At 42.1% G+C, this 22843-nt stretch overlaps 1 protein-coding gene across 3 annotated transcripts; it reads left to right on the forward strand.

Annotated features, from left to right (window-relative positions):
* Positions 1-5: 5 nt before the first annotated feature.
* wdr59 (WD repeat domain 59) lies at positions 6-21671 on the forward strand (the record flags this gene model as incomplete). Of its 3 annotated transcripts, XM_079997093.1 has the most annotated exons (27): positions 6-59; positions 970-1019; positions 1539-1674; positions 1880-1965; positions 2255-2335; positions 2840-2877; positions 2977-3065; positions 3785-3901; positions 4422-4499; positions 5167-5323; positions 5794-5873; positions 5962-6091; positions 7691-7818; positions 9038-9202; positions 9708-9803; positions 10213-10317; positions 10819-10940; positions 11262-11415; positions 13136-13269; positions 13881-13962; positions 14295-14407; positions 16812-16962; positions 17798-17854; positions 18783-18864; positions 19074-19194; positions 19275-19417; positions 20494-21671. In XM_079997093.1, 27 exons carry the CDS (start codon positions 6-8, stop codon positions 20727-20729), a joined length of 2985 nt encoding a protein of 994 aa, XP_079853219.1. The 3 variants fall into 3 exon arrangements, with proteins under 3 accessions (XP_079853219.1, XP_079853220.1, XP_079853221.1); XM_079997094.1 differs by lacking the exon at positions 17798-17854; XM_079997095.1 differs by lacking the exons at positions 11262-11415; positions 13136-13269; positions 13881-13962; ... (5 more) ...; positions 19275-19417; positions 20494-21671 and having other exon boundaries at positions 10819-10944.
* Positions 21672-22843: the final 1172 nt, after the last annotated feature.

Genomic DNA, 22843 nt, shown 5'->3' on the forward strand with positions numbered 1-22843 from the left:
GGAAGATGGCGGCACGCTGGAGCAGCGAGAATGTGGTGGTGGAGTTCAGAGACGCCCAGGTATAAGGGGAGGGACGCGCAGAGGGGTCTGTTTCGCCCTTAGAACGGACGTGTTGTCGAACGTAAAGCAACTCGGCGCCGCTTCGAAATCGGGCTTTTGGGGCGTGGGAGTGTCACGTCGAGTGGCTCCAACTCCAAAACAAACGCTCCCGAGTTGAAGGGAGTTCCCGAGGCAGCCGCGGTGTGAACACACACACACACACACACACACACCTATATTTATATACATACTATATTCATACTATATTCATATCCATATTTATATCCGTGACCTACGAGTCAACATCTCATTCACACGGTGACGAGCCCAGTCCTCCCCCTTCCCCCCGTGTCTGGGTGTGGACGTGACACTAGATTCATCCCCGGAGCGAAACTGCGGCGTTTGCAGGAGCGCGTGTCACAACAAACAACAAACAGTAAGGATTATGAATAGACAAAATCACTCGGTAAACCTGCAAATGAAATAAAAGCAGAGAAATTGACAATGTACAATAAACTTCAAATGAACAAGAATAGTGCAAACATTGGCAACATGCATTAAACCTTAAAATTGAAACGACAATACTGAAAACAACAATATCAATATAATACGGGTGTCATGATATGAGACTAGATAGCGTCTGGGATTTGGGTTTTCATAATATTGTAGTTTAGTTAAATGTGGACTTTAAAGGCTTTACGTTTTCTGAACTCTATAGACTTCCAGCTGCTCTGATAATATCCAAATTACAATTGATTGTTTCTTAAATATCCCTTGCGTATAAATATCTCATGAAAGCACGAATAGTCATCCCCAAAATATCTATCGACCTTGAGCAATTTCTCGAGGAAATATGACACATCGCCCAGCCCGCGGTGGAAATGTGTTTTTATATTTGTGTGAATGTGTTTTTCTATCCCATCATCACAGGCCACCGCCATGTCGGTGGATTGCCTGGGCCACCACGCAGTGCTGTCGGGGTACGTTTGCATGGCTGCACATTGGGGGTTTTTTCCACTTTAATATTGAAGTTTCAGTAACTTTTGTATCAATGCCCGAATCCCAATGACAAGTTGCAAGGGACCATAACATTTGATATGTTGACAAAAAACAAACAAACAAAACAATAATATAATGACAGTTATTGAAGTTCTGTAAAATAACACAAAGCAACAAAAACACTATATATTAAACATTTTAAGCAGCCAATTAAATGGTAAATGGACTGCATTTGATATGGCGCCTTGAGCACAGTCCTGGGGTTGTCTTTTCAACATTCTTACATCTTTAGATAGTTTTTTTATTTTTTATTTAAACTTTTTTTTTTTTTTTTTTTTTTTTTTGCAAAATATTACCTTTTAATTGGCTTGTAGAGAATGGGGGCCAGTGTGCGAAATGATTGCAGCTGTCTCACCTTCAGCTAATGAGAGAAAAAATATTTTTGTAATTACAGCTGATTTCAGCACAGATGAATTTATGACCAAGGGCTCTTGTTTCAGTCGGCGCTTCTTGTATGTGGTTAATTTGGAGACCCCGTCTGAACCCCCCCGAAAAATCGGACGTCAGAGCAAGTGGGACGTGGGGACGGTTCAGTGGAACCCTCACAAATCAGAGTCCCATGTTTTCGCTGCCTCTGTGAGTCTTATGAAATACTTAACTTTCATTTAAGTAAGTAAATTAACTCATCATTTTAATACATCTTTACTTTCTCTCCAGGCATGCAATTTAACTTAAGTTCTATTCTGAACAGGCTGTATGATCCTTCTGAAGTTTGAGAAATTTTGGGGGAAATTGATTCATTTGCTGAATGAACATTGGTTGTATTCCTGTGTTTTTACAGAGCAACCAGCGAGTTGACCTTTATGTTTGGAGAGATGGGAGTGGAGCCGTGCATACATCCCTGCAAGGGCACACGCGGGTAATCAGGTACCTGAAGCGCTGGATATCAATAGTTTTATGAAGTGTCCTAAATTCTAAGGTGTTCAATGCCAAATTGAGTTATTCTAGTAGTTATTGTTTTTAGTGTCAATAAACCAAAATAATTAAGCTTAAGTAATGGTATGTAAAAAAACAAAAAATACCCAGTTCTTGGTAAAGGCACCACTTCTGGATAAAACACAATGATTATATGACAATTTCTTTGTCAAAGTATAGAATCTCTACAAAGCATTTTCATGTGGAGAAGGAATTAATATCAAACTTGTGTTGACTTCAGTGACCTGGACTGGTCGTGGTTTGAACCGGAGTACCTCGTCACCAGCTCTGTGGACACCTACATCTACATTTGGGACACCAGGTAAATCAGAAGATGTAAAGGATAGACTAATTAAAGACCCAGCTCTTTGACAGGCTTAGCAACATCCCCAAAATGTTGTCATGAAATGTTGTTATAGCCTCAAACTGTTTAAACTATAGATGTTATTTGTATATAATGTACAGAGTGCATCATTCACTCTGGCAATTCTGCACTTAAAAAGAGCACAATAGCTCATGGTAAGGTGAATAACCAATTACCTGACGGTGTGTGACGTTCTGGGTGGATTTAATGACGATACAAAGTTGTGGTTCAAGAGATTATTTGTCACATACATATACATACGGTCATACATATATGCAGTGAAATGTTACGACACCCGGTGATTACGCACGATAAGCTCTATAAGCTCTAAAAATACTAAAATGTGCCTTCGTAGACTAAAAAATTATTATTTAAGTATATTTTCCTCCGCTAACATCCCAGCTGATGACATTGTTTAGCTGGCACAATAAGTTTTTAATCCGTCCATCTTTGTCTTGACAGAGACACTAGGAAACCCACGGTGGCGCTGTCTGCTGTTGGTGAGTGTGAAATGTTTTGTCGTGATTCAAGGTGTGGCGAATAATTTTCATTATTGTCATTATTATTATTATCTTCATATTGATTAATTTATTCCCTAGCTGGGGCTTCTCAAGTGAAATGGAACCGAAAGAAGCAGTACCTCCTGGCCTCCAGTCATGACGGAGACGTAAGGATCTGGGACAAAAGAGTGAGCAACTTTCTTCAGTCTCCTTGAAAGAACAAACATCTGTAGAAAAACAGATTGTAATGCATTAAGAAATGCATTTATATTTATGAAAGGACTTTTGCAATGCATTATCATGTATTGCCTTTTTTGTGTATTAGGAAATATAATTTTTATACATCAATAACATTTTATTGTTTATGTTATTCCGTTTTTTTTTTTTGGTTTTTTTTTGAAAATATATACGGTCATACGTTTTACAATATATTAAAAGTATATGTATGTTTTTCTATATTAGGAGATGACGCTACAATCACATGCCTGTGTCATCTCCTCATATGGATGATGTATGTATGTAATAACGTGCTGAAAATACATTGTGATAACAGTGTTTAATAGACACTATCAAGGGAAAACCTTAAAATGTCATAAAGAGTAGATGGAGAAACCCACACAGAGATCACAGTGAGGTCATATGGCCTTGGACGCTTTAAGGTATATGTTTCCTAATAGTCAAATATTGGTTCAAAAATCCCAAAAAGTGTCAGTTTACATATACCGGTAAATTGCAAAAAAAATTCCATGACTATATGTTTAATTGTATTGTATACCCTAAAAATCCTGCTCTCTCTACCATGAAAATGGAGCCAATTCGGACAAAACGAGCGCTAATAAATAAATTCTCTAACTCTCTAGCACGCTCATATATGTATGTATGTTTTATTTAAATTCCTTCCTACCAGAAACCAAATGCGGCGGTGGAGTATGTAGCCGCCCATCTGTCCAAAATCCACGGTCTGGACTGGCACCCGGATAACGAGTACATCCTGGCCACCTCCAGTCAGGACAATTCCGTCCGGGTAAAAAGAGCGTGGCTCACAGGCCAGATCCAGCCTGTTTGTACAATTTAACATCCAAACTGACCAGAACAAAAAAAATGATTCTTCACATATCAAGAGATTCCACACTAGAGTATTAAATTATTACTCAGGTATTAAATCAATTTATAAAATATGAGACAAAAGTCATGTTTGATTTTTACGGGTATTGTTTGCTTGTAATATAAAAAAAAGCATTATTTCAGAAAATAAACTGGTTCCCGGGGGGGGGGGGGGGGGGTGTGTGTGTGTGTGTGTGTGTGTGTGTGTGTGTGTGTGTGTGTGTGTGTGTGTGTGTGTGTGTGTGTGTGTGTGTGTGTGTGTCTCTCACAGTTTTAAACAAAGTTGTTTGGTTAACTTGGCTCAAAAAAAAATATATATATATTTTTTTTTATATAATGTCTTCCTAAAAAATTAACTGAAGGCTGTTCCTGATTCCCTGTTCCAACCATTTTCCTAATATTTGAAATCACCCTCAACTCCAGTGTTTCTTTCTGTGTAGTTTTGGGACTACAGGCAACCGAGGAAGTACTTCAACATCTTGTCCTGTCAGGTGCCCGTCTGGAAGGCAAGATACACGGTAAGCATTCTCTCTATCGCACTCATGATGAGTTTATTTCAGGCGTGTCCGATATGATCAGTGATTGTGTGGGATTCTTTGGGTTTGTATCTTGGGTTGTTTTCAGCTTTATTTTTTAACACTATATCTTTTTTTGTTGTACATTTACAAATAATAGTAAAAAATTGTTTTACTCAGTGGTAATGTGTTGCACTGTATTAAATGTAAGAAATTTGAAGAAATAAATTATATTCAACACAATGCTTGACTTAAGGCAGTGCTTTTAGCATATTTTTTAATGTGTGCAATGGGGGAAAAATGTTTTCTTTCAGGCTAAGATGTTCTTTTGCCACTCTTAGTAGAATTTTAGTAATACTAATATTAAAATATTTGTATATGCATGTACTATCCAAAAAACATTTTATTTTACAATTCTTCAGTCCACCAAAATGTTTACTATCTGTGAATCACATGTCAACTGTTTAATCAGCTTAAATACCTAAACAAGAAACACACTTAAAGCATAAATCTATTTTTTTTTTTTTAAATAAAGAACTGTGTGTGTGTGTGTGTGTGTGTGTGTGTGTGTGTGTGTGTGTGTGTGTGTGTGTGTGTGTGTGTGTGTGTGTGTGTGTGTGTGTGTGTGTGTGTGTGTGTGTGTGTGTGTGTGTGTGTGTGTGTGTCCTAGCCTTTCTCCCACGGCCTTGTGACAGTGATGGTTCCTCAGCTCCGGAGGGAAAACAGCCTGTTGCTGTGGAGCACCTTGGACCTCAACAGCCCCGTGCACGCCTTCGTCGGCCACGACGACGTGGTTCTGGAGTTCCAGTGGCGACCACAGAAAGAAGGTCACAGATTTTAAATGCCCTCCACTTTGAAAAAAGAAGTTTCAAGACAATGAATAAATACTATTCGGAGATTTTTGACAGTGTGGACTATTTTAGCATGAAATTGCATTTGTTTTTAAACCACATGTTGACAGATTAACATGTTGGCAGATAATTTTGCTTGATTTAAAAAAAAATATATATATATTATTTTTTGCAGCTCTCTTACTGTACAAACTTTTTGTCTTGCTTTCAACTCACCAACAAGGAATAAATAAGCTACTTATGTATCGGAATTCAGCATTAGGCACAACAGGATATTTCAAATTAATAGTATAATTAAAATGATCTATGCAATTCAGTATTTCTACACCCAGCCCTCACTCACAGACTCATTACTACCAATTGAACTTGTTGGTGTCTCCTTCACACCCTCATGTTAAGAAAACTCTGTAATTACAGTATTTTTATTGAGATGGTCGTCTCTGCAGGCTCCAAGGATTGCCAACTGGTGACTTGGTCCAGAGACCAGACGTTGAGAATATGGCGGGTGGATCCGCAGCTGCAGAAGGTTAGTTCCTCATTTAATGTTGGCCTCAAATGAGCGAGAGGAGAGGTGGGATGTAAGTTGACATTGGCTGTGTGTGTTCCGTTTCTAGCTGTGTGCCAACGACATGGTGGACGAGCTGCTGGAGGGGATGGCTCTGACCATGGAGCCCGAGAAGACTCTGTCGTCACAGGAACCCGAATCCCAGCACAGCGCCGGGCTCTCCGCCGATGACCTGCAAGGTGAGGATTTCCACATCAAAGTCATCGTCATTATTATCGATAGGATTATTGTATGGAACGCCCGAGAACACTGTGTGAACACGGTGTCACAACCCTGACTTTTAAGGTCGTGACAAAAATGCGAGGCCAACTAAAACTTGAGGGAATAAGCAAATTGATTTATTGAAATAATTGAAAATAACAATATTTGAAGCAAAAAGACAGTATGGAAAATGGTAAATTAGTAACTTGGTAGCATAGGGTGTGAATGTATAGCGTGAGAACCTAAAATAAGATCAAACGCAAACAAACTCTGGTGGCTGTTTTGTAGAGCCAGGTGCCCCGCCTACTTAGCACCTGAACCCCATTCGGTCATTATAGAGCACAAGACTGCCCCCCACCTTATCTTGGAGAGAAATAGTCGTAGGGAAGGGTTTATGTACATTCATAAATTAATCCCTGGCCAAAACAGAAATAAGCTGAAAATAGTGATAAAGCTTGTACGGTATGTTCAGAACTGCAGTTTTGAACATGCAAGTACTTTATAAAAGATAATGTCAGTTGATTAAAACTGAAGTAACACCCGTCCTGTCGGCGTCGCGTCGATGCTTCAGATATGCTGCCATGTTAATCAGTGTTTCAATTCACGCCGGCTCCATCAGGCGTGCAACAACACTTTATGCAACGGGCCTCACAGTGCGAGGCTCCCAGACCCCTTCCGATGTTAGTAGTGGATGCTAAAAAAAAACCTCAATGTGTTTATAGATGACTCATTCCAGCAGTACGCTTTGTATTCCAGCCAGAAGCTGATATGTGCAATATAAACTATAAACGTGCAATAAACAGACTCTAAATGCAAATAAAATGAAAAGTAAAAGGTTGAAAAACAAAAGCAAAGATTCAGTTTCAGTTGAGAAATTGATAAATTGCATTTTAAGCCAAGAACCGACGATTCAAACAAATAAAAACCCAGGATAAGTCAGCCTGGGAACCAGACGACTCTGCAGCTAATGTTTCATTGGCTCTGCAGAATATGTCTAGCCGCCCTCCCATTGAAACAGATTTCCACCCGACCTCGCCAGGGTCGGGCCAATCACAACCGTTTATCCGATATGGGGCGGGTTTGATACCATGACGACGCAGAGGAGCGCCGTTGAGGCATTTTCCTAAACAACCAAGATGGCTGCCGCTGATGTGGAACGGTCTGACTCCTCTATCAAGACAGGATTTGATAAAAGTTTAATTTACCAACTCGCTCAGCGCTACGTCACATGTTTTGTTGCTGTGATTGGTCTATCCAATTGAGTCCAGAGACATTATGGTCTGCGCCTGTTGGTAACGCCCTTTGGAAATCTAAGATGAACGGAGAGATCCCAGACTACGCATTTGCGAATGAGTCTGGCGATGTGTGGCGCCATGTTGTCCCAAATAGAAAAGATAATATTTCTGCTTCATCAGGGTTAGTAAAACCAGCTACATGGATTACACAGTCTAATGCCATCCCAGCCTTGTGGAGAGTGAGTGAGTGGGTGAATGTGAAACGTACTTTGTGTCTCTGGATGAAGGAGCCGTATCAAACGCACTCCAGTCAGCATTTCCCACCTGACCCTGCTTCCCCAGACCAGGGCGGGGCGCGGTCCACCTTGGGCTCCAGTGGACGCCACGAAGCCCCAGGTCCGGGACTTCCCCAGACGCTGCAGCAGGAGTTCTCCCTGGTCAACCTGCAAATCAGGAACGTCAACGTAGAGGTGAGCTGACTTTGGGTGGAATCTGAAAGGTCGGTAGGGGTGCGAGGGATCACAAAACTCACGGTTTAGTTCGTTTCATGGTTTTGAGTCACGGATCAGCAAAACCCCCAAAAAAGAAAAAAAAAAAAGGAAGACAAATATAACTTTGCCTTCCATTTATTCTGTAAAACACTTAAAGGAACTTTTCTCCATGCTCTTAAATGAAAACAACTTACGAGATGTCTAATGTTTTAAATAAAATCTAAAATATATAAAATATTCAACAATCAATTGTTAAATTAAAGTGCAATATGAGGCATGCATGACACAGTACCTTCTCCCTTTAAACATGGAAGTGAATGAAAAAATATAAGATCTGCCCCCAGTAACTGAATTGAATTCCAGTATAAAATCATATGATGTTCAATTTGTCACGTTTATAACAAACTAAATTTCATGAAAATCAGTTTCGAATTAAGCGAGTTATAGTCGATTTTGTAGAGAAGTCTGCGTCTCTCAATACACGATTCAATTTCGATTTAAACATCTATTTTTTTCAGCACCAACCCTCACCCTATTGTCTTGATTTGTAAAGGAAACACTTACCTTTAAGTAACTTTGAGTATAGTCACATTAAATCGTTATAAATAATGTTATTTTTTTTGTAGTGGAATAAATATCATAAATATATAATAAACAAAATATTTCATACAATTTCATGGATAAAATAAATACTTGGGAGCTGTAAGAGCCGACTCTTTTCAGTGAGCAGGATCATCCGGCTCTCTGAAAAGAGACACTTTTCAACACACTGCGAGTGAGTCTTTTCTCCCTCACCACCACGTCCACAGGTCTTCTGCCCTCTCCAGTGGACAAATCAAGTGTGCATATTGTGAAACATTGTTTTATTGAATCGGGGCACACTTTTTCGAGGAATTATTAGAAGGCACGAGCTGCGCTCCAGCTGAGCTTGAGTGTCGGGTCTCAAGTCTCTTCCTCCTCATTTATGGAATTTTTACTTTAAAAAGTAACAGTGGCAGTAAATCTGTGTTTCACTAGGATGGTTAAATTTTGCGATTGATCTGTGGTTTACATGGGAGCCGAACCCTGGGGGGGGCGATACTTACGGATCAACTCCGATCCGTTACACCACTTCTGAAAGGTAGGGCATAGAATTGGCTTTTATCTAATGGTGAAGAAGTCATCTTATACTGCGTTTTGTGTCCAAACCTGCATGCAGATGGACGCTGTGAACCGCAGCTGCGTGGTGTCTGCTCACTTCGGGGGCCAGCAGGTCCGTCTGGTGGTCAAGTTCCCGGCCCACTACCCCAACAACGCCGCCCCCTCCTTCCAGTTTGTCTCCCCCACCACCATCCCAGCCGCAATGAGGACAAAGATACAGAAGGTAAGGCCGAACTTAAACATAATCTACGGAAGTTTACAAAGGAAAGAGTCTTTAAAAAAATAATAATAATGAAGTGAAATGGCTTAATATCCATCAGTCCAAAACATAACTTTTTGTTTTGTAATATGGGGAAACAACAGCCATCCACAACTTGGACAGGTTTGAAATGGCAAACATTAAAGTTTTTTACATGATGCATAATTAAACAGATTCTTTGGTTATTAAAAGTGCATTTTTAATTAAAATATATATGTATATTAAAAAAAATGTAATTATAAAAAAAAAAATATATATATATTTTTTTTTTTTTTTCATTGACTAATTAAGTAGTCTGTCATTTCAACCCTACTTTAATATATCTATCCACCCCCCCATGCTTGCCTCTTTTGTATTTTCTTTTGAGATGTTGCTGAGTTCAGGCTCTTTACAGTTCATGTGAAATACAACCAATGCCGATTTTTGACGACAACCAGACTAATTCTGACCGTTTGATAACTTTCTGTAGATCCTGACGGACACTTCGCTGCAGAAGGTGAAGAGGAACCAGAACTGTCTGGAGCCGTGCGTTCGACAGCTGGTGTCCTGTCTGGAATCTGACATGGTGGGAACCCCTCAGTTCCACACACATTCCATAAGATGGTACTGTATAAATCCACATTTGGTCGTTGCAGCATGGGGCAAATGATGGTGTCTATAAACTAGGCTGTAAAATGTGATTATACAAACAGGACAAGCTTATACGACAAGTAGGACAGTAACACCTAGTACTGTGGGACCACATGTACACAACTACTAACTACATTCTTATTGTCCTACAAAATCATTTTACTACATTAGAATAAAGTCATGCGGACACACACAAACATTGCCATCTTAGTCATAAATAAATGATTAAATAAGTCAGTCACCAGCAAATCTATTTATCTGAGTTGGTTCTGCAGGAAAGTTCAACAAGCTTCATTGTACTATTCATCCTCGTGTTTAATCTTCTCTCTGGTTCCCACTTTCAGACCCAGGAGGACGGCCCAGCCTCCACCCCCTACGTCCTCTCCAACCCAGTCACGCCAGCCCTGCCCGCCTTCCCCAGGGTCACCAACACCTACGGCTCCTACCAGGTACGACGGAGCGCAGTGTCAAACACCATAATCCTCAGCCTTTTAAGTTCTGTTTGGGAAGATATTTGCCAAGGAAATAAATGCATCTGCACAGAAAGAGTAAATATCAGATATACAGTAATACTCTGTCTTTTCTCCTCTCTGCCTTTAATTTACTTTCTTGTTCAACCGCGAATGCACAATATTTTTGGATCATGGTCAAGAATGTGGATTCTTTTTTATTTCAGTCAAATAAGAAACTTCCACACATGGTAGTAATTGCACATGGTGTTTTCATCGTATAAAGACAATGAACTGAGATGCGAAATAGTTTGTTTCACAAGGACATCAGCCGTTAAAATATGTCTTTGATGATCTTTATGACAGATACAGCATGATATTTAGCTTTCATATTAAAGAGATGTTCCCCTCCAGGGATTTGCCGAGTCCTCAAATGATTGAAGTGTGCCAGACATTGAGTCCTGGTTTACATCCGAGTGATCATGCTCCTCTCTCCAACAGGACGCCAACATCCCCTTCCCCCGGACCTCGGGGGCTCGCTTCTGCGGCACCGGCTGTCTGGTGTATTTCACACGGCCGATCACCATGCACCGCTCTGTGCCGCCCACTGAGCCCACCCCCAGGTGAGATGATACTGTGATATAAACCCATGAGAAGATGTCAATAAAAGTTAGTGGCCCATAATTGTGAGGCTAATAGAAGAAACAGAAGAAAGAAAGGTCTCATGTCCTGAGGGATAAATCACTATCGTTGTTTCCCTTGTTTCGGTGATTGTGATGTGACGCTGTTTTGTAATTTTTTTCCTGGGAAAAGTATTGCATTTTTAATATTGTGTATATTTCAGTTTTATAATTCTTTGGCTATTTGTATATGTTTCATCTTTTTTTAATTTCCAATTATAATTTTTTTTTTTATTCTTGTGTGTTTGTGTGTGTTTTTTCCAGGTCTCTGTCGGCGCTCTCTGCATACCACAGCGGTGTCCTGACTCCGATGAAGATGCGTACGGAGTCCCAGAGCACACTGAGGCTGTACAGCGGCAGCCCCACCCGAACCGACAAGGACACGGTCTCCATCTCCTCCTTCTACTACAAGGAGCGGGTGAGGCTGTCTGTGTGTGCGCATGTGTGTGTATAAACACATACACAGAAATATAAAGGGAATTTTACACTTTACATACATAGAGTACATCACCAATATCTGCGTACAAATTTAAAATCCGAGGGGTTTATCGTGTGTGTGTGTGTGTGTGTGTGTGTGTGTGTGTGTGTGTGTGTGTGTGTGTGTGTGTGTGTGTGTGTGTGTGTGTGTGTGTGTGTGTGTGTGTGTGTGTGTGTGTGTGTGTGTATCATGTATGAATATATGTATATATATCATGTATGAATATATATGTATATCCTGCCACAATCTTATTCATCCCCAAAGGGAAATAGATGAAAGGAATATTCAATATTCTCTTCTATTCAAAGAGAATAAAATAGATGAGAAGCTGTCAAATGAACCAAATGCCATTCAAACGTCTGCTTTTAAAAGCTGATTTATTTCATATTGAGATTGTATTATTGACACTGAAAATAATATAATGAAGAGACTATTTGAAATAGTTAAACTTGAATTCATTGTTTTGCCCATTTAATGCCGAAATAATAAAGAAGGAATCTCCTTCAGTCATAATTTCTTTCCATTCAAACGTTCTTGAGTGTGTGGAACAGTGTTTCCACCCTGACAAACCCTGAGTTTCCACCACTGACCTGAATGAGTTTTGTAGTCGCCACCAGCCCAAAAACAAATGGAAGGTTCTCTCGCTCTCGTCTCGTCTCAGCGCCAATTTTACCGGTTTGGTTTGGACGGTGTGCTGTGTTGCATGTCGTGTGTTCATGCCTCATCCTTGTGTCTTTCTGTCTCTCCGATTGGTCTGCACCCCTCCCCCCCTCCTCCTTCCTCCCAAACCGGCTGATCTCTTCTCTCCGTGCTGCCGTGGTCCTCTCCTCCCTCCCATTTTCCTCCAATCAGAAGCCCACAATTTCTGCCTCCCGCCGCTGGTCGGTACAGACCATACATGACTGCCCGGTATTAAGCTCCATCCCTCCCTCCCTCCTTCCATCTTTCCATCTTTGTTTTCTTTCTTGCACCACTATCAGTACCGTTACATGCACACATCAGTCAGAATGAGGTGAATAATCTTAAGATGATGTAATGAATTTGGTGTTTGCATTGTTGGGATTCTTTAAAGCAGCCATGTTTAGACAGGCTTATTTTATTGTACATGGCAGACGTATCCATTCCTAGTTTACCCAACAGTAACAACAAAAAAAAAGGGGTGATTCCTGCTGTTCACCAGGTTCTTCATTTGGATCACAGTATTCACAGGACGGTCGCAGTATCTGAAATAAAATCTGAATTTTAGGGTGCATGTAAACGTGCTGCATGTCTGTTCCTCCCGACCTCCACCCCTCCCTCTGCTGTCGGGACACTTTAACGTCACTTCTTTGGGCTCAAAATCCTCCTCCTCCCACTGGAGTCACTTTAACACCATTGTTTCACGTCCTGTGTCACATGCTTTTAACGTGTACTAAGACCACGGGTTGGTACCATCAGATGGGATGTGCTCAATTTATCATTATTTTTTTTTTCCTCAATAATAATCCTTACTTTTTTTGTTTGTTTTTAATATGAGTTAATTGTGAGGGGAATGTACTGGGTCATTACCTTTTTTCAGTCAAAGTTAAATAATTTTCGGAACCACTTTTAATCAAGTGGCGCTTTGTTCCTGTTTGGGACGCCTCCGTGTTTCTTCCACTCGTCCCCTCGCCTCCGTCAGAAATCCCGTCGGTTCAAGACGAAGCGCGAAGGCAGCGACTACGGCAACCGGCCCATCAAGCTGGCGGGGAAGGTGATCATCCAGGAGATTTCCTGTTTGCTGCCCGTCCACAAGGTGCTTGGGGAGAACTACATGTGAGTGAACTCATCAGTGTTATTGTGTTGACAGATTTCAGAAGAGAAAAGTCAGGCCTGGGGCGGCTTCTTTGGACTGCCAACATTAACCAGAAGTTACAGGAAAGGGATAGGAAACCCTTGGACGGTTTGGATCACGACATGACATTTTAAGAAATAATTGGGATTAACAATTCAATTTTCTGTAATGGTGACATGAAATAAAATGTGTTATGATACATGTCGTCCTATTGTAGAACAGCCATTTATTGTCTTGGAAAATAACAATTTGAGTAGAAAGTCACCTCTCAACCCGCCTACTTGACATTGGCTTAAAATCCCCCTTAAATTTAAACAACATTGTGGTGACATGATTGTAGAATCTGTCAGTTCCGCGTGATTATCCAGGAAACACATCCATGTTTCTATATGTTTTGAAGAGGAGAGCGAATACTCTGGAAGTATTTGCTCCCTTAAAAAACATTCACGGAAAAATATTCTTTGATGTCAGACAGCGTTTTTCTAAACACAGATTCACATTTCCAAGTATTGAGATATGACATTCTGTGTAAAGGAAATGCACAGAAGGACTGGGGTGTGTGCAGCTGTGTTTACCTGTTCGTCCTCCTCAGTTTGAACGTCAACGACATCCAGGACACCTGTCAGAAGAACGCGGCGGCGGCGCTGGCGGTCGGACGCAGGGATGTGGCCAAGGTACGACCCAGCTGCAACCCTTTTCATTTTATTTACTGTTTTTTTTGCAAACAAACCTGAAAGGTACAGAAACCAAAACAGATTAATTGAATGAAAAATTTTTTGTTTGCGAAAAATAAACTCAGTTTTATTGGATCGATTCCTCTGTCACTTATGGGTAAAATATTTCTACTTTTTTTTTTCATCCTCTGCCTTTTTCAATCTTAGACAATGTCACAGATATCATTGGCAGCACAACAAATTTAACTGTATTTATACAAAACACACCCTCTTTAAATGTTCCTTAATGGGCAAATTTCAAACAAATATACATGAAATGAACCCCTGTGTAGGTGTGGGCCCTCGCCTCTGCAGCCACCAGCCTGGACCTGAGTCCGGACTCAGACCCCGACACGGACACTCCCTGGGCCAAACACCCGTTTGGTCGCCACCTGCTGGAGATTCTGTGAGCTGCACTCACTTAACACTAAAATAATATGGTTCAAGTTCAAGAGATTATTTGTCATATACATACGGTCATACATAAATGCAGTGAAATGTCGTGACACCCGGTGATTACGCACAATAAGCTCTATAAGCTGTAAAAATACAAAATATACAAATCTATACTATATACAATAATTATAGATAGATAATTAAAAATGTAGCTGAATGTTATTCTCCCTTGTACGTCGCTTTGGATAAAAGCGTCTGCTAAATGACTAAATGTAATGTAAATGTAAAAAGATCAATACCTTGTTTGGAAGTTATGCAACCATTTTCTACTTAAATTAAATACCACGATGGTCAGAAATGAATATTTAATTTCTGTATCACACTGAATTTGTCCCATTTAAGTATTTTTGTAATACACGTAAGACGGTACACTGAATAGTTAGAAGGAGCAATTCTCATCATTATATCAAAATGTCAAGATATTGATACCGCAAAATACCCAAATATATTTTACATGTATCGATCACATGCATATACGCTACTCACAAAAACTTAGGGATATTCGGCTTTCGGGTGAAATTTCAGGATGAACCTAAAATGCACTATAACCTTTACAGGTGAACTTAATTTGACCTTCTCTAAACTTCTGAATGCACATGTCCAACTGTTCAATGTTTCAGTACTTTTTGCACAATTTGCTGTAACAAGGAGCTGAACAGCAAAATTCACAACAGGTGTTTGATCCATGAATCCACCAATACATTTCCTGGTTCAATTAGAATTGGTATTTAAACAGTCCTCTTCATCATGCTGTTCACGTTTTGACATCATGAGACCAAGACGACACCTAACAACTGATCAACAGCACCTCGTCATTGCGAGGCTTCAAACAGGATGTTCTCAGAGGGAAGTGGCCACTGAGCTTAGAGCGTCACAGAGTGTTATCAACAGGTTGCAACAGAGATACAGAGACTGGAAGAGTCACAGAAAGGCATAGAAGTGGACGTCCTTTGGCCACATCCCACACTGATGAGCGCTTCATTGTGAACAGTGCCCTGCGGAACCGGATGATGATGCCACTCAACTCCAGGCACATTTAAGGGAGGTGAGAGGCACCAAGTGTCATGTCAGACCATTCAAAACCGTTTCCATCAGCGTGGTCTGCGTGCTAGACGACCTGCAAGGATACCTGACCACACCACCAGGCACAGGCATCATCGTCTTGCAGGGGCCAGGGAGCATTTATGCTGGGGATGGTAGCTCAGGTAGAGCTGGTCGTCTAGTGATCTAAAGGTTGCTGGTTGGATCCCAGGCTCCTCCTGCTAGCATGCTGTAGTGTCCTTGAGCAAGACACTTAACCCCTAATTGCTCCTGATGACTGCGTCCGTCGATATTTGAATAATTGTAAGTCGCTTTGGATAAAAGTGTCTGCTAAATGCAATGTCATGTAATGTACGCTGGACGAGGGACCAGTGGCCTCAGTGCTGTTCTCTGATGAAAGTCGATTCACGTTGAGCAGAAATGTTGGCCGCCTACGATGATGGAGACGTCAAGGACAGCGCTATGCATCAGCCACTGTTGTCACCTGACGAGCCTTTGGTGGTGGTGGTGTTGCAGGTGTGTCTAGTCAATACAGAACAGCCCTACACTTTGTGAATGGTACAGTGACAAGCCCATACTACCTGAATGACATCATTCATCCAGTCATTGTGCCCCTGCATGAACAACACAGGCCTCATTTCATCTTCATGGACGACAATGCTCCAGCTCATGGAGGTGGCATCATTAGGGAACGGCTGCTGGAGACTGGGGCACCTCAAATGGAGTGGCCTGCACTTTCTCCAGACCTGAATCCCATAGAAAACCTATGGGATCAGCTGAGTGGCCGTGTAGAGGCTCGTAACTCTGTGCCCCAGAACCTCAATGACCTGGGGGCCGCCCTTCAAGAAGAGTGGGGGGCCAGGCCTCAGCAGACAATAGGTCGACTTGTGAACATCATGAGACGTCGTTGTCAAGCTCTACTTGATGCTCAAGGGCACATGACAAGTTATTGAGACATTGACATTTTTTGTTGTGGTAAACCCACCACTGTCGTTGGCTTTTGTTTCAATAAATTGTTTGAGATGAGGAAATCACCATTGCATGCTTCTACTTAAATGCTCTACTTTCATGATATAATATCACCGTAGCGTGAACTTTTTACATTTTCCATAAATTTCACCCGAAAGCCAAATATCCCTAACTTTTTGTGGGTAGTGTATATGCCTTATTGGTACTATGTTGTTTTCTTCCTCTTTGTACGTGAAAACACTTGGTGATTTAAACAGATTCTGGACAGTATCCAAGTAGTTTCACCTCCTTGTGGGACTCCCAGTGTCCCCACCCTGACCCGTGTTCCTCCCAATCCCTCCCAGTCTGGACCACTACAGCCAGATGAGCGACGTGCAGACGCTGGCCATGCTGTGCAGTGTGTTCAGGGCGCAGGCTCCGTCCCACGACTCCTTCTCTCTCTACGGACACCACACCTCACGCTCCTCCATGCCGCCGCCGCACCACTCCCGCTATGTGAGTCCTGACGGGATGATACATGACATCATACATGAAGTACATCACCAATATCTGCTTACAGATTAAAAATCCTAGGGGTTTATCATCTCTATATATGTGTGTGTGTGTGTGTGTGTGTGTGTGTGTGTGTGTGTGTGTGTGTGTGTGTGTGTGTGTGTGTGTGTGTGTGTGTGTGTGTGTGTGTGTGTGTGTGTGTGTGTGTGTGTGTGTGTCCTGCCACAAAGTTATTAATCCCCAGAGGGAAATATGTGAAAGAAAGGATGAATCTTAGATCTATTCTCTTCTATTCAAATAAAATAGATGAGAAGCTGTCAAATGAACCAAATGCCATTCAAACGTCTGCTTTTAAAAGCTGATTTATTTCATATTGAGATTGTATTATTGACACTGAAAATAATATAATGAAGAGACTATTTGAAATAGTTAAACTTGAATTCATTGTTTTGCCCATTTACTGCCAAAATAATAAAGAAGGAATCTCCTTCAGTCATAATTTCTTTCCATTCAAACGGTTTTGAGTGTGTGGAACAGTGTTTCCACCCTGACAAACCCTGAGTTTCCACCACTGACCTGAATGAGTTTTGTAGTCGCCACCAGCCCAAAAACAAATGGAAGGTTCTCTCGCTCTCGTCTCGTCTCAGCGCCAATTTTACCGGTTTGGTTTGGACGGTGTGCTGTGTTGCATGTCGTGTGTTCATGCCTCATCCTTGTGTCTTTCTGTCTCTCCGATTGGTCTGCACCCCTCCCCCCCTCCTCCTTCCTCCCAAACCGGCTGATCTCTTCTCTCCGTGCTGCCGTGGTCCTCTCCTCCCTCCCATTTTCCTCCAATCAGAAGCCCACAATTTCTGCCTCCCGCCGCTGGTCGGTACAGACCATACATGACTGCCCGGTATTAAGCTCCATCCCTCCCTCCCTCCTTCCATCTTTCCATCTTTGTTTTCTTTCTTGCACCACTATCAGTACCGTTACATGCACACATCAGTCAGAATGAGGTGAATAATCTTAAGATGATGTAATGAATTTGGTGTTTGCATTGTTGGGATTCTTTAAAGCAGCCATGTTTAGACAGGCTTATTTTATTGTACATGGCAGACGTATCCATTCCTAGTTTACCCAACAGTAACAACAAAAAAAAAAGGGGTGATTCCTGCTGTTCACCAGGTTCTTCATTTGGATCACAGTATTCACAGGACGGTCGCAGTATCTAAAATAAAATCTGAATTTTAGGGTGCATGTAAACGTGCTGCACTCCCGCTATGGGAGTCCTGACGGGATCATTTTGAGCTTCAACTATTTGGATTATTCACAGGTATGTTTGGACACTCAGTGACCGATCATCAGGAAATGTCAAAACTCCTCGGTATGCGTAACTACGGAGTATTGGGGTCATCAGGGAAAAAATATTTTAGTTGGAGAATAAAATCACAGGGGGAAGAGGAGTTTCTCTCGGTGCTCCTAATCCTTTTCTGTAAGTAAACTTCTACTTTAGGGTCAAACGTTTTTCATCTAATATTAGTCACCTATGCCGTTGGATAGCAGATAAATCTAATATTTATAGACATTCTTGATGATACTGCTTTTTCATGAAATATCATCTCAACGATCAAAGAACGCGTCTGAAATATGTAAGGGTGATTTAGTATGAATTAAGTACATTTCTCACACTCGTAAATATTTTTATCCCTTGTAGAGAGTATATTAAGGGCCCAAGAGAATTAGAAATAGGTCGTTTTGTCTTTATTTACTTGAATGTCTAGTTTCTCAGTATCCGGTACATGTTTAGTGCCATTTGGCGTTAACGTCCTCCACCCCCTCAGCCCAGCTACACCTCCAACTCTCTGACCTCTGGCTCCTGCTCCAGCACCTCAGACTCTGTTCCCACAAGCACATGGAACCCTGGTAAGAGTATATTTCTACTAAATGCACCTTTCTTGTTTAATTATTTGACAGAGATTGTAATATATTTATATTGTATAACTTGAACATGGCTGAAATAATATTAGAAAGTAGAGAAGAACGGAAGCACTTTAGCATAAAGACATCATAAGGTCTGTGGTATAACGCTGTATAGTTTAATGGGAAATAATTGTACTATGTGCTCTTCTCAGGACGGGACTCAGAGTACGCTGTCCCGTGGGGGGAATCGTCCCCGGACGACTATCGCTACGGAAACCAGGTCCATGCCGACCCACAGGAGAGGGAGCGCGAGCAGCACGACATGAACAAGAGGTGATGGAAGCGGTAGATGGGGGCAGGACCTGAGTGTGAGATAACCCTGACCCCCCCCGTGTTGTTTCCCCTGGCCGCAGACTCCTGGACCCCGCCAACACGCTGCAGTTCGACGACTTTAAGAAGTGTTACGGCGAGATCCTCCATCGCTGGGGGCTGAAGGAGAAGAGAGCCGACGTCCTCAAGTTCGCCTCCTGTCCTCCCGAACCGCACAAGGGCATCGGTGAGTTCAGTTAGAGGAAAAGCTCAGTCGGTCATGTTGTGTTTAGAAACGTACGTAACTGCTTTCAGCCTGAAGTGGAAAAAGACGTTAAGGACAGCGCTGACCATACGTAGTTGGACTGCATTTGGTGAACTCTAGAAGTTCAGATTATTGAGTTCAAAGTAGAGTTTGTTGGTTTCATGATTGCTTTTTTTTTTTTTTTTTTTTTTTGTGAACCAAAAGTGTTTGGACGGATATCTTTTTTAGAAGTGACTTACTGTCCGTGACCCCGTGATCTCAACCTCCTTGAATTTCAATGGGAATTCAACTGCAAACTACTCAAATGGTTGTCAAAAGAGCAGCCATTGGTCATTACTAGTATTAGTCAAAGTGAAACTGCTGCTTCAGATCTTCTTGGCTTGATAAGCTTTTTTCCATGTTTGAGTTTACAGTTGAATCCAGACTTAAATTAAGTCCCATTTAGATCCAAAGGGGTCATTTACGGGGTCAAGATGCCCTCAGAAGGTCATTCAAGCAGATAATAGATCAACCCAAAACATGTTTCTGTGCATTTCAAGGTCAAGAAACCAATACAACGCTGTTTGACAATCTAAACCCTTGGGCGAACGGTCAGCATTGTAGCTGGTGCATTAAAAGGACCAGATAGAGTTTCAGTTTGTTCACTAGTTGGCACAACACACAGATTTTTAATATTATTTCTAATCTAGGAAAATTTGAATGATATTTTGAGAAACAGTCCTGAAAATAACTTAACAAAATAAAAATTGTCAGTTACTTAATTTTTCCCTTTTAGAAGCGGGCCAAGAATAAGCTTTCTCACCATCTTTTAAGTTGTGGTCAACAATTACGGCCTCAGCTTTAGCTGAATTCATTTAATACTGTTCAGTTGTATACCATGACTTCTTTTTCTCCAATTTCCACTTTGGAAAAAAATAAAATAGTGGAAATGAGATCTTCTGTTGCAAGATCTAAATTGCAGGGCTTTAACAATTCAAGCGAGAACAGCAGCTCTGCTTTTGGGATTATTTCGTTGTGATGCTGACAGATCCTTCAACTATTTGGTTTTAACCCTCCAGAGTTCGGGGTGTACTGCTGCCACTGCCGCAGCCAGGCGCGGGGCACGCAGTGCGCCGTCTGCAAGCGTCTCACCTTCCAGTGCGCCATCTGCCACGTGGCCGTGCGCGGCTCCTCCAACTTCTGTCTGAGCTGCGGCCACGGCGGCCACACCAGCCACATGATGGACTGGTTCCGCCGCCAGGACGAGTGCCCGGCCGGCTGCGGCTGCCAGTGTCTCCTGCAGAGCACCTTCTGAGCGGCGGCGGGGGAAAGGATCTCCGTCCAAAACTGAGGATGCGTTGGGTTGGGACTCGAGAATTCCGGCTGCGGAGGAAGGAAAGAAGACACTAAATAGACAATAAACTTGGACAAACTTTCCAAGAGCCTGACTCAATTATTCGGGTGTCGATGAAGGACTCTTTTCAGCTGGACATTTGAGTTGGACATTTTTGGGAGTGGGTGATACGTCTTTTGGGCTCTAGCCTAAAATAATGAGTTTGAATGTGAATTATTTGTACCTTAGTAAACAAACACGTGCAGTAACAAACAGGTAGGAAAACTGACCAACTGTACAATGTAAAAAATATGTATTTTTGAAAAAAGTGCGATATGCAAGACAAATTTGCCTGTTTTTAGTTTGTTCATTCCTTCCTGTGTAGTCTGTAAATAACACTTCAATTATTATTATGATTGATACTTCGACATAATGTTTCTAGTTTCCCTCAGAAAATATCCAACTTAATCAAAACCCACGGAAATGTTATTATTCAAACGGAGAACTGTGGCACTCAAGAGGTAAATATGCAGCTTTAGGACTGATGACAGGACACACCCCGGAGGTTAGAAACTAACTGGAAAGATGTTCACAATTTCTATTGATTTTAAACTTTGCAAAATCCCAGTAAGCGTGTGCAATGCCTACGCACATGAAAGCAGGCAGCATCAGGCAGAACATCCCTTGCTCTCTGCAAAATTGTGCTAATTAATTCTGAGCAGGTTAACTCTTTAAAAAGAAATATGCAGTTTGCTGATAACCTGTATCCTCAATTCCATATTTATTTTTGCATTTTACATTGCACAATAATTCAGTTTCAAATTCCGAATTTAAAGAGGCACGATATCTTTTTTATGCTGTAAACGAAATGACCTCTGAAATGCATGATTTCTTTAAAAAAAGTGATCAAATCAGCATCACAGGCTCCCTAAATTACAAATTAAAAGGTGACAAATTGAAATTACTTTAATGTTCGAATTCTTACATTTCTCATAACCCAAATCTCTTTTTCCATCCTCTCACATGTTCGTGAGGTAGGTTCCCTATCGCAGGCACTTCGATCTATTACTCATGGGACTGATCGACAGATCATGAAATCCACACTCTGCATTCACGCCGAATGGCAGAGGAAGGGACGACGCTGCACCCCTGTCCCACACAGGGCTATAACACTGCAACTCATCTTCCTCTTTTCTTACTTCGCGTAAGGAGAATCCAACGTTGAGTTTCTCGAAATTCATGACTTGAACGAACACAGCGTCCAGGAGACGGCAGACACTGCAGGGAGACGGCCACCATACCGGGCTAGGTTGCTCTGCATTTGGAAGTCGTTGTGCCAAACCTCCCAGCGAGTATCCTGCAAAGCCCGGAAGAAGAGCTTTCCGAGTTACCAGACGAGCTCCAGCCAGCTGTCCTCAGCGACTCTAATGGAGGCAGAGCTCCTTGAGGTGACCCAGCGAGCGACCACCATGGCTGTACCGGTCACGTAGGTGTCCATGCTTGACGTAAAGTCCTACTCCGGAGCCCCCTCTCGAAGTTCTCCATCTATCCCACAAACTAAACTCTTCTCAGCACAGGCGCCGCTGAGGGGTTTCGAGGCCTACCTCCACGTGGACCAGGCCCAGGAGCTGGGCTACCTGTACTTCCCTCTGGTGGAGGGCCCCATCACCGGCTGCCTAGCCCCAGGGGGAGGCATCGGCCTGGAAAAGAGGCCCACCCTACCCTCCAAGGAGGCCAAGCAGCTGGCGGAAAAGGCTGTCAGGGCAGGCGGCCTTAATACGCAGCCCTGCTCCAGTGCTTTCAGGCTGGCTCTGCATGAGGAGACGCTGCGGAAGGCCACAGACCTTTCCTTTGGCCTAATGTGAGCTCCCGGACCAGAACAGGTTTGAGTATGCGGATGCTACAGAAAGTATCCCACAAGCATTTTCCTCACATGTCCCCTGGCATGTCTGGGACCGACACTACAGTGTGGGGTACCTTATTATGTGGACCTCCCTCGGGTGATCGCCGTACTGTTACGTGATGGTATACTGTCCCAATGAGTAATAGATCGCAGTCTCTGCGATAGGGAGTGTCTAGGTTGCTCAGGTAACCAC

The sequence above is a fragment of the Zeus faber genome (assembly GCF_960531495.2).
Source record: "Zeus faber genome assembly, chromosome: 3".
In the NCBI taxonomy this organism is placed as follows: Eukaryota; Metazoa; Chordata; class Actinopteri; order Zeiformes; family Zeidae; genus Zeus; species Zeus faber.